The sequence below is a fragment of the Microcebus murinus genome, chromosome 14 (genome assembly GCF_040939455.1).
Source record: "Microcebus murinus isolate Inina chromosome 14, M.murinus_Inina_mat1.0, whole genome shotgun sequence".
Taxonomy (NCBI): domain Eukaryota; kingdom Metazoa; phylum Chordata; class Mammalia; order Primates; family Cheirogaleidae; genus Microcebus; species Microcebus murinus.
Window position 1 is genome coordinate 76490983 of NC_134117.1, and position 12205 is coordinate 76503187.

General features: G+C 42.3%; 1 protein-coding gene and 1 non-coding gene across 10 annotated transcripts in view; one reads left to right on the forward strand and one right to left on the reverse strand.

The window, feature by feature from the left end:
* The window catches only part of LOC142875588 (WASH complex subunit 2A-like), a 61555-nt gene extending 53322 nt beyond the window's left edge, over window positions 1-8233 (reverse strand). For all 9 annotated transcript variants that reach the window (XM_076010292.1, XM_076010291.1, XM_076010293.1 and 6 more), the window contains exons 1-3: window positions 8123-8233; window positions 7851-7973; window positions 6970-7134 (exon numbers count right to left, since the gene is read on the reverse strand). In XM_076010292.1, the coding sequence (XP_075866407.1) occupies window positions 6970-7134; window positions 7851-7973; window positions 8123-8125 (291 nt within the window). In that variant the 5' untranslated portion in view covers window positions 8126-8233. The remainder of the gene's footprint in view (window positions 1-6969; window positions 7135-7850; window positions 7974-8122) is intronic.
* On the forward strand, window positions 4690-4880 carry LOC142875725 (U2 spliceosomal RNA). Its single transcript, XR_012923024.1, has one exon. It is a non-coding gene; the product is annotated as a U2 spliceosomal RNA (small nuclear RNA).
* Window positions 8234-12205: the final 3972 nt, after the last annotated feature.

The window sequence follows — 12205 nt, forward strand, 5'->3', positions numbered from 1 at the left end:
GACATACATAAAAGAGATATATTTAAAAACAGTTCCCTCTCTACCCCCAACCTAATCCTTAGAATAAACCATTTAAACCTGGTGTTTGTGCTCCTTGTACACAAATACATAAAGATGTGCACATACTGAGTTCTCCTTCCCTTGTTTTTAAAACAAAAATGCACTCATACTAAACACATTTCTCTTCCCTATTTTTTCACTTAATGTTCTCATAAACCTAATGACTTATTAGGTCAATACATACAGACTTGACTCAATCTTTTTAACATCTGCCTATATTCTATGGTATAAACTCAACTATAATTAATTTGACAGTTCCCAATGGGTGAATATTAAGATTTCCAGTTTTTGCTACTGTAAACAAAGCTGTTCTGAACTTATGTTCTTAGGCACTGGTCCTTTATTTCCACAGGCTTTCCAAAAGTAGGATGGCCACATTAAAGGACAAAACTGTTTTTTAATCTTAATAGCTATTTCCAGATCTTTATGCACAAATGTGTAACAATTCACTATCAACAGCAGTGTACTCAAGTGCCCATTTCCCAAATCTTTGCCAGGAATGGACGTTGTCCACCTTTTAAAAAATATCTGTCAATCTTATCAAACAATGTTGTTTTTAAATGTTTGAATTCTCTGACCCAAAAATTCTATTTCTTAAATTTAGGTCCAAGAAAAATAATCACAAATGCAAACAACAGCATGCACATGGTATCATGATTTATAAGAGAAAGTCACACAAACACCAAATTTATAATTCTATGCAATTCTAATCGAATGCTAAGAATAGTCTGATAATCCTCAAATTCACACAGGAAAGTAAAAAAATCAAAGATTAATAAACATAACAATTCTGAATAGATGTTATGGGGACCTGCCCCAGTAAGACTTATTAGAAATCTGTGGTATTTAAGATCATGAAACTGCAGACAGTAAAGAAACATAACAAACAACAGAAGCCAGAAACAGATCCACAATTATAAGGAAGCCTGATTTTATTTTCACATTATCACATTCATTGCAAAAATTAATGAGGAAAAGAACCACCACACAATAAGGTTACCTAAAATGGAGGGGGAAAATGAAATCCCTTTCTACATAAAGAGAATAAAAAGGCCGGGCGCAGTGGCTCACGCCTGTAATTCTAACACTCTGGGAGGCTGAGGCAGGTGGATTGCTTGAGGTCAGGAGTTCGAAACCAACCTGAGCAAGAGCGAGACCCTGTCTCTACTATAAATAGAAAGAAATTAATTGGCCAACTAATATATATAGAAAAAATTAGCCGGGCATGGTGGCGCATGCCTGTAGTCCCAGCTACTTGGGAGGCTGAGGCAGCAGGATTGCTTGAGCCCAGGAGTTTGAGGTTGCTGTGAGCTAGGCTAATGCCACAGCACTCACTCTAGCCCGGGCAACAAAGCGAGACTCTGTTTCAAAAAAATATATATATATATTTACATATATATATATATATATAATAAAAATTAAAAAAAGAGAATAAAAAGGCAGAGATACAAAGGAGCTCCCAACCAAAATGTTTTTAGAGTTAAGGACAAAAATGGGGAGCTAGTGCCTTTGAAGCAAATATGGCAAAATATTAAAATCTATTGATTTTATGCCAACTGCTAACACGAAAAACTGCTATATATTTTTAGCATTTATGGTTATTCTCTGAACTTGCTATACATACAAAATATTTAATAAAAAACATTTAATATTAGAGAATTGTTAAATAAATTATGATACAGTCAAATAATGGAGTAAGAATAGCAGTTCACAAGTCTCAAAGACATGTTAAATAATAAGTTCACATTAAGAAAAGAGCAGGCTACAAATATACACTGTTATCTAGTAAAGGTTAAAGTTAAAAAAAAAAAAAAAAAGACTAGAAAGAAATACACCAAAATGTTCAATGACTGGTTAGTTTGGGGTGGTAGAATTGTAGTTGATTTTTTTGCAGGTTTAACTCTTCTAAGCCTGATGTCGGCATGAGAAACAGACTTAGAATATATGTGTCAAAACATTTAGAGGTTCCCCTCTAGCTGAGGAAATTTCAGATAATTTTTCTTTTTTTTACTCTTCCTGATTGTTCTATAAAGATCAGATATTACTATGGTAATTTTTAAAGACAGGATCCAAAAAAAGTCAGTAAATCTTAAAAGTGAGCCTTTAAGACATGGCAGCTACCAAGGTTACTTTGGCATTTAAACAGCAAGATCATTAACCTCAAAGGTTGACCTTATACTGAAGTCTGAACAGCACCAACACTCTACTTTTCTCCCTACCTGGTGTTAAAAACCACTCACATGACATCAGCAGCCTACAACTGGAAAGCCAAACATGACATCTCAGAAACCAACTAGCAAAGAACTAAAATCCATGGGATCTTTTACAGGTGAGAAGGACTGTGCATCTCAAGTACTTAGTACACAGCAGATAATCAATGCTAACTTCCATCACCCCACCAGGATGAACTCACAGCTTCATGTGTTTTGTGATCATTTTATAATCAGATAGATACTTCCAGAACTGTTAAATATAGTTGGTATTTCCCCTCAAGGGAGCTTTTCCTCATTTGGGGAGACAGGTAGGAGGGGATGGTGGGGAACTAGGAAAAAAGAGACCAGGGCTGGGGACTCCCTAACAGATACAAGCACATTAATGTGTACTCTCATACATTCATTCACGCATTCAAATATTCACTGAGTCCCACATCAGGCTTGTCCTGGGCCCTAAGAATACATTTGGCAAAAATATGGGGCTTAGTAGGTGAGTTCAACGCATCAAATTCTATCAATAACTATAAAATTATGATTGTGGGAAGTCAACTAAAGAATGGTATGTGATGCTTCAAGTGTTTTTATCCAGGGGTCAAGGAGTAAGTCATAATCAAGCTAAGACCTAGAAGAAAGATGTCAGTCAAAGGATAGAGGCATCTGCAGCAATGAAAGCAAAAGCCCATTGGCAGCAGGATCTTTGGTACCCCAAAGAACAAGAAGGCTGAAGTGTCAAAAGTAAAGGACAACATCATGTAAAATAAAGTGGGTCCAGGAGAAACAGCCTGTGCAGGAAGTTACAAGCCAGTAACTTTGGAGCTTTACCTCCTCTTATTGTTGAGTCTATGACAGTTTCAGTAACCTCATTTGTTTCTTCAAGAGAAAGGTAGAAAAGGAGAGGGAAAAAATGACTAAAATTCAGCTTTTATAAACTAATAGGAAGATAATCTAGAAAACTATTTCATTTTGGAAAATTTTTTTTTAATTTTACAAAGCTAAAGATTTGGAAAAAATAAAAAATCCTCCCCTACCAGATCTTTTAACAAACTGAAGTTATTAACTACGCCACTTAATATCTTAGGATAAATTTCTAAATTAACTGATTAATGAAGCTTTAATAATTTTGTTACCTTCAATTAGACAGTAAAACACTGACCAATGTTAATTAGTATTTCTCCTCCCTCAGAGTACCCTCTTGAGCCTTTACTAACAGTACTAATTTCTCTTGCCCTAGAAAGTCCTGACTCCTCTTGCCCTAGAAAGTCTGGATTGTTTCACTAACTTTATAAAGTAGTTTACAACTTTGTGGCTGTCTCTGAGGTTAATTAATAAAACCCAGAAACCTACTTGAATTTGAATAATCTTTCTGATAAATTACCATGAAGCCCAATGGCACATCATTCAAACCTGAATTGTAATACACGAGTACTGACGACACAGTTTCAAAAAAACATGCAAAAAGCCCTATCACTGCCAAATACAGACCAGCAAGTACATTTTTTCAGAGTTTTATTAGGCATATTAACCATTATGTCAACATCACCATGCTCTGCCACAAATGGAAAGAACTGTAATGTGGCATTATAGGAGGTCAGGGAAACAGATTTGGCAGTGGCCACCAGCACGTGCAGAGAGGAGTTCTGGCTGCAGACTGGAGGGAGAAGAGGCATAAGGACTGAACACTAAGGCAAAGAGATGAATGGAAAACCGGGAATCCACAGAAGTGGACAAAAATAAAGAACTATTACCAAAACAAAACAAGCTGGGCACAGTGACTCACACTTGTACTCCCAGCAATTTGGGAGGCTGATATGGGAGGATAGCTTGAGACCAGGAGTTCAACATAAGCCTGGGCAACACAGCAAGACCAATCACCACAAAAAAAAATTTTTTTTTTTAATTAGCCAGGCATGATGGCACACACCCTGTAGTCCCACCTACTAAGGAGGGTGAGGCAGGAAGATCACTTGAGCCTAGGAGTTTGAGATTGCAGTGAGTTATGATTGTGCCACTAAACTCCAGCTTGGGTGACAAAGCAGGACTCTGTCTAAATAAAACCCAAAAAATTCCACAAAAACATCATGAGGCTGGGTGCAGTGGCTCATGCCTGTAATCCTAGCACTTTGGAAGGCTGAGATGGAAGGATTGCTTGAGGCATGGAGTTTAAGAGTAGCCTGAGCAACATAGCAAGACCTTGTCTCTACAAAAAGTAGAAAAATCAGCCAGGTGTGGTGATACACATCTGTAGTCCCAGTTACTCAGGAGGCTAAGGTGGGAAGATCACTTGAACCTGGGAGTTGAAAGTCGCAGTGAGCTATGATGACACCACTGCACTCCAGCCCAGGTCAACACAGCAAGACCCTGTCTCAAAAAAAAAAAGGAAAAGAAAAGGAATGTTTGGCCAGAAAAGAAGAGCTGGATCGCTTCTCGGCCTTTTGGCTAAGATCAAGTGTAGTATCTGTTCTTATCAGTTTAATATGTGATACGTCCTCTATCCGAGGACAATATATTAAATGGATTTTTGGAGCAGGGAGATGGAATAGGAGCTTGCTCCGTCCACTCCACCCATCGACCTGGTATTGCAGTACTTCCAGGAACGGTGTACCAAAAAAACAAAAAAAAAAGAAAAGAAAAGAAAAGAAGAGCTGGAGAAAAAAGACCTGAAGACTGTGATTCAGGAAAAGAAGCTTATGATGCCCTCCACCTCTCCCCATTAAAGTATCTATCAAGTATCAATGTCGTAGGAATACATATAGGACAAAAGAAACCTCCCAAATCTATTCCTTACCCAGTCTAGTGCAGCAACATTGACTGCAAAGAAGAGCCGAGTATCTGATGTAGCAAGAAAAGGCACAAAATGAGAAAACATGCATATAAAAGGATACTAACAAGAATTTGGGGTTACAGTGAGTTATTATCACATCACTGCACTCCAGCCTGGGTGACAGAGTGAGACCCTGTCTCAAAAAAAGACAGCAAATTCAGCTTGATGAAAAAGTGACCGGGCTGTGTATACCAGACAAATAGACACTTGATTCTCCTAAACTGACTCTTCCAGTGGAATTGTTATGGACGTTCTGTATAGATAGTAAGAAAACTTACTTGTTTTACTTCAAAATTGCAAGTTTTCCTTTTCCATTAAAGGAAGTAACTGGTAAAGAGATCCCTAAAACCTTCATTAAGATCTTGATTTTACACATAGTTCCCTAAAAAGAGCTAACCATGCACCAGGCATGGTGGCTCACACCTATAATCCTAGCACTTTGAGAGGCCAAGGTAGAAGGATCACTTGAGCCCAGGAGTTTGAGACCAACCTGGACAATAGCAAGACCCCCATCTCCACAAAAAATAGACAATTCAGCCAGGCATGGTGGTATGCACCTGTAGTCCCTGCTACTTGGGGGGCTGAGGCAGGAGGATCACTTGAGGCCCAGGAGTTTGAGGCTGCAGGTAGCGATTGTAACACCACTACACTCTACCTGAGGCAACAGAGCAAGACCCCATCTCAAAAAAAAATCTAAAAGTGGCATTTCAACCTGTTCTACTAAAAAATGCATAAACATGATGTGCAAGTTGCCTGCATAGAATTAACAATCCTAAATCTTGGGCTTTTTATTATCTTTCCATTACTTTACATCTTACAACTTCATAAAGTGGCCTACTTTAATAATCTTCTTTTCACAAATGTATGCTGATATTCAGAAAGTGGACATCCTATAAGAAAGACAGATCAGCTTAAACTTCCTCTCCATCTTCATTTCTTAATAGTCTTCCTTCACTCACTCAGCTCCATCCATGCTTATTTTCTTTCTATTCTGGAATTACACTGTTTACTAAGGTAAGGCTCTATTGAATTTACCTATGTATTCCTAGCATCTACAAGAAAATAAATAAACGGGAGTCCAAGGCAGGAGGACTGCTTGAGGCCAGGAGCTCGAGACCATCCTAAACAAGGAGGATACCCTGTCTCCACTAAAAATAGAAAAATTAGCCAGGTATGGGGGCGTGCACCTGTAGTCCCAGCTGCTTAGGAGGCTGAGGCAGGAGGATCACTTGAACCCGGGAGTTTGAGGTTGCAGTGAGCTATAATGATGCCACTGCACTCTAAGCAGGACGACAGAGCAAGTGTGTCTCCAAAAAAACAAAAAGAAAAGAAACTCAGTAAATATATAGACAAAATTACACATGCGTTCAAGTTCGGTAACCTGCTTACAGTTGATTCTCTATCATAGGGCAGCCATCATCAGAAAGCTTTAGTGGCGAACATTTCAAGTAGATACACACATCCCGTTAGTATAATTTATCAGAATATAATGGACCTAATCAATAACTAAAGCCACATGCTGGTGTCCAGAGGGTCAGATCAGGTATATGGCTGTCCTTACAGAACATGCCATAATAACAAGGTTAGTCTGAATGCCACACAATGCAGCACGACTGCTGAATACTCTCAAAACTACAAAGGGATGGAAAGACTGGAATATGAGGAAATTTTTCCAAACGCTTCATAGTAAAAAACTTAAAACTTTATTAATGAAAAACAGGGATTAATCCTAGAGAAAAAAGTTTCCATTACCAGGAACCACTACTTCTACCAAAATTTAGGAGGCAACCTAAATAATAGGTCATTTAAAATTACAACATCTATTGCTCCCTCAAAAAGTATTATTCACTAATATGATGTAACTAAATAACTCACGTTCTCAATGAACTGGGTATTAGACAGCATAAGAAAGTCATTGAAGACATTATGCAAGCGACAATCTGTGGCTTTAGTTTCCCGAATTAGTCCATCCACTTGTTTCTTGATTTCATGAGTCCTAGAGATTGTCTGCTGTGAGAATTCCTGTAGAAACTGTAGTAGCTGTTTAAAAAATAAACATACAGTATTATCAATATTATATGCTTCTATTCTGTGTCAAGACAATAAAGAACCCACCCATACACTTTCACCTTTGCGTGTGTTGTAACGTACAATAAAAGGGATGCTGCTTATAACAGTACCCAAACCAGGTGTTATTGAAAAACACTAAGAAAGCTCATCGAAAGAGTGGCAACGAGTCAACGGACACTTGCTGTTTCTGGATTCTAAAGTCCTGTTTGGTGGTTGTTCTACAGCGATCCCAGACGAAGGGTAAGATAAGCAACCACCACTCTTATCCAAAAATCCATAGAGGACTTTGGAATTACAGTTCTGAGCTTTTTGGGGGCCCCGTTTTGAAGAGTCTCACTCAAGGATATCCACGTGGGGGCTCTTCTCCCACCCCACTCAGTCCAGGTCCCAGCACCGAGGAATCCCTCAGTGAGGCGGAAACGGGTCTGGCCCTCGGGGTGGAGGTGAGCGCACGGCTAGGAAACTCAAACAATGAAGAGATCCAGGCCGAGCACTCAGTGGGTTGAGGTCCGGCTCGCCCCTCTCCCTGGTGACGGGACTGCCCCGGTGGAGTTTTCGAGAACGAGGAAACGTTCGTTCTTAACAAGAGAGCGGGAGCCGGACAGACAGCCCGGCGCAGGGGGACTCGGGTTCTAGTCCTCCGGGCGGCCCGCCCTGCCCTCGCGTCCCCGGGGCCCGCCGCTCACGCCGGCGTCGGCCGCCAGCGACCAGTTCTGGCTGCTCCTGCGGATCTCCTCCACCGACCAGGGCCGCTTCCACACGGGCTCGGACGCCGGCGCCCGCTCCGGATCGGGGGTCGTGCGGTTCATCTGCAGCGGGAGGGATGAGAAGGGGCTGAGCGTGGGGGCGGCAGCGGCGGCGCGCCCGGCCCTCCCTGGCCTGCCCGCCCGGCCCTCCCCGGCCCTCCCTGGCCTGCCCGCCCGGCCCTCCCCGGCCCTCCCCGGCCCTGGGCTCTCACCATCCCCGCCGCGCGCCCGCAGCAGCCGCGGGTAGCCGAGCTCCGGAAGCCCAGCCCCCGCCGAGCGTCCAGGCCTCACGTGGCCCATCGTCATGTGACCGGGCCCGCACGTGACCGGCGTGCTGCGCGGCGAGGAGGGAGGTGCGGCTGTGCACTGGGACAGGAAGTTGGAGTGGCGGGAGTGGCCCGCTGGGCTGGGCGGAGAAAGCTGCTCCAGTGGAGCCCACCGGGAGCGCTGAAGAGGTGGGCAGGGAGCTGCGGCTTCTCCCTGAGGCCGGTGGCGGCGCGTGACCGTCTCCGGACAGGCTGTCAGCCCGGTGCGTCTGGAGAGAGGTGCCCTACAGCAGCCGATGGAGCGACCAGCCTGAGAGCTTTAGAAGTCGGGCGACGTGGAGGAAGGCAAAGGCCTCCCCTGCTGTGCCTCTTTTGCTGCAGGCCGCTGCCCCGAGGAAGCCGGCTCACGTCCACTCAGTGAATGGAGAATCCCTGACCTACCTGGGCATCCCATGCTCTGGGTGACCTGCTCGGTCTCACCCTCTGTGTAGGGCCTACCTAAAATCCTTTACTCTCTCAGGATTGCCCTCAGAGTCAAGGCCAGACTTACTAGGACAAGCATAAAACTATCATCCATACCTCGCTCTCCTCACTCCCCACTAGGACTGTGATCCCGTTCTCTCTATCAGGCTTCTTTTAGGTTCCCTGTACTGAGTCGCTCTTGTGCCAAGACCAGCTTACTTTTAAAGTAAAAATCCCAATTTCCGTTCATGTGTTCCCAAGGGCGAATTAACTTTTCCTGGCTTTCCTCCTCAGTATAACAAAGATACGTATCTTATAGGGATGATTTTTTTTTTTTTTTTTTTTTTTTTTTTTTTTTTTGAGACAGAGTCTTGCTTTGTTTCTCAGGCTGGAGTGAATACGGTGGCATCAGCCTAGCTCACAGGAACCTCAAACTCCTGGGCTCAAGCAATCCTGCTGCCTCAGCCTCCCGAGTAGCTGGGACTACAGGCATGCGCCACAATGCCCAGCTGATTTTTTCTATATATGTTAGTTGGCCGATTAATTTCTTTCTATGTATGGTAGAGACGGTCTTGCTCAGGCTGGTTTCGAACTCCTGACATTGAGCAGTCTGCTTGCCTCGGCCTCCCAGAGTGCTAGGTTTACAGGCGTGAGCCACCGTGCCCGGCCTGAATGTGATCATTATAAAACAGCTAGCAAGGTGCCTCGTTTAGATGAGCTTTCAACCTAGGTCTAACCACTTCCCCCGTGCACCAGCCTTTACCTCAGTTGACACCTCATTGAAAACTTACTTGACTATCCCAAGTACAGTTAAGTGACTTGTCAGTTATTTTCTATATGTTTGTACAGTATTTGTCCTTAAGTATTACATTATATTGTAATCATTTATTTATATATCAGTCCCTCCTTTAATAATAATAGCTAACTAACGTTTATGAAGTGCTCAATATTTACCAAAATCTAATACATATTAGTTCATTTAATTCTCACAATGACCCTATGGGGGAAGGACTATTATCCCCAAGTTACAGTTAAGGAAACTGAGGTACAGAAAGTGTAACTAGGCCGGGCGTGGTGGCTCATGCCTGTAATCCTAGCTCTCTGGGAGGCCGAGGCGGGCGGATTGCTCGAGGTCAGGAGTTCAAAACCAGCCTGAACAAGAGCGAGACCCCGTCTCTACTATAAAAATAGAAAGAAATTAATTGGCCAACTAATATATATATATATATAATTAGCTGGGCATGGTGGCGCATGCCTGTAGTCCCAGCTACTCGGGAGGCTGAGGCAGAAGGATTGCTTGAGCCAGGAGATTGAGGTTGCTGTGAGCTAGGCTGACGCCAGGGCACTCACTCTAGCCTAGGCAACAAAGCGAGACTCTGTCTCAAAAAAAAGAAAGTGTAACTAATTTACTCATGGTTAGACAATCAGTACAGAAGCAGAACCAGGAACCCACACTGTGAGCCAATATATTGCACTAAGTAACATTACATTAAGTGTTAACACTAAGGCCAGGGTCTTAATGTCATAAGGGAACTTCATTTTCAAGTTGCCATCCACCAAACTCCTAGCCATTTCCCTACATTCATTAAAACAAAAAACACTTTAGAACTTGGTTGGTAAAATTGAGTTGAACCAGTTACCAAAGTCTATTCTAGATGTATGACTTCTAAATCTAAATAAGCTGCAACAGAGCAACTTCTTAAGCTTTCAGGTCTCCTAGTCCATTGTGTCTTGTCAACCTAAGCCTCAGTCCCTCAGTGTCCCTCTTTCTCTCCATTGTATCCCCCTAGTTGTCCCCTTGCCTGTTATACCTACAGCCCATTGATATTAACTTTAAACTTCTCTTGACAGCCTCTTTAATATCATCAGCTTATGTTTTTGACTTGTTGACTATGCTAGCTCTTTACTTTGAATCAGTCCAACATAGGCCCTTTCTTCTTTCCTGTACCTGGGTTACTGGGTACGGAAATCACAATATACTGATGTACCTAGGTTACTGTGTAAGGAAATCACAATATACTGATGTTATGCAAACTTCGCTGGACCTTCAGTACTGATTAGTAAACCTTTTTTTATCCTTGATATTTATACTTATCCTGCATCAGCTTCCTTCCATAATTTCAACACATTGTTCACACTATCCACCCACTTGCCTCTACTGGAGAGAACAGACCCCACCCCCACCTCATAGTTAAAATGTTTCTATGCCTACACTTTCTGTATCCTATACAGTTCTTTATTTGCACGAAACACAATTTGACTGGCAAACTCAAACAAAATAGAATTTTGGGGAAAGATATTACAGAGCTCACAGAACTTAAGTAAAAAAGCTAAGTGGACAGGTCTTGTGAAGGACAGAAACCTTAGGACAGTCTCCTTTGAGCCAATGCCCTCAGAATGACTCAGCTCTAATCATTTCCCTTTTTGTGTTTCTCCTCTGTAGTTTTAAATTCCTGAAAGAAAGATAATCTGATCGGCTCCCCTTAGGTCATATTTCCACTCCTCTGGTGGCACAAGTACCACATAAAAGAAAGAGAAGTGGGTTCCCCTCCCAAAAAAATTAGATCTAAAATCAGGGAAAAGAGATGGTAGGCAAACAAAACAACAGCTTACACGCTCCTTTAACCCCCTTCTTCCAGTCTCTGGAAAAGCAGTCCCCACTCTTGCCCAAGGCCAGTGACTACCATGTGCTTGATCAAGCACTTCCTGCCTCCCCTGGGATGGTACTCCATCTTGAGTTCCTCTTCCTATGTGTTCAGTCTTGCTCTCTGTACTAGCACTTCTCCCACAGACTTTTTCAAATGTTTTAAAGTCATACTTATTTATTGAATTTGTTCATGTTAGAGAGTGCTTGCACTGGCATAACCATACCTGAGAATTCACATAAGCCTACCCATCATATATATTAAATCTTAATTTTGGCCTGGTGCGGTGGCTCACGCCTGTAATCCTAGCACTCTGAGAGGCCGAGGCGGGCGGATTGCTTGAGGTCAGGAGTTCGAAACCAGCCTGAGTAAGAGCAAGACCCCGTCTCTACTATAAATAGAAAGAAATTAATTGGCCAAATAATATATGTAGAAAAAATTAGCCGGGCATGGTGGCACATGCCTGTAGTCCCAGCTTCACGGGAGGCTGAGGCAGCAGGATTGCTTGCGCCCAGGAGTTTGAGGTTGCTGTGAGCTAGGCTGACGCCATGGCACTCACTCTAGCCTGGGCAACAAAGCAAGACTCTGCCTAAAAAAAAAAAAAAAAAAAAAAAAAAACAACTTAATTCATGTACATTTTGATGAGTTCACAATCTTTTAAATAGTTATAACGAGTTGAAATTTTAAACCTGCTGCAAGTCTTCTGATTTTGGGTACTTAATGACATTAAATAGCACTTCCACATATTTAAATCTCAGTTTATTCCTCAGTAATACAATCTCCAATGAGATTTTGCAACAAAAGGTGTGTACTTTTCAGGGAAAAAGACGTGGCTCAACATCTAAGAGACTGTTAAGGTTTCTGATTCTCCAGTGAAATCTTCAGTTTAACCAAGAATCCTTTGTTTTCATTCTAAGTATCC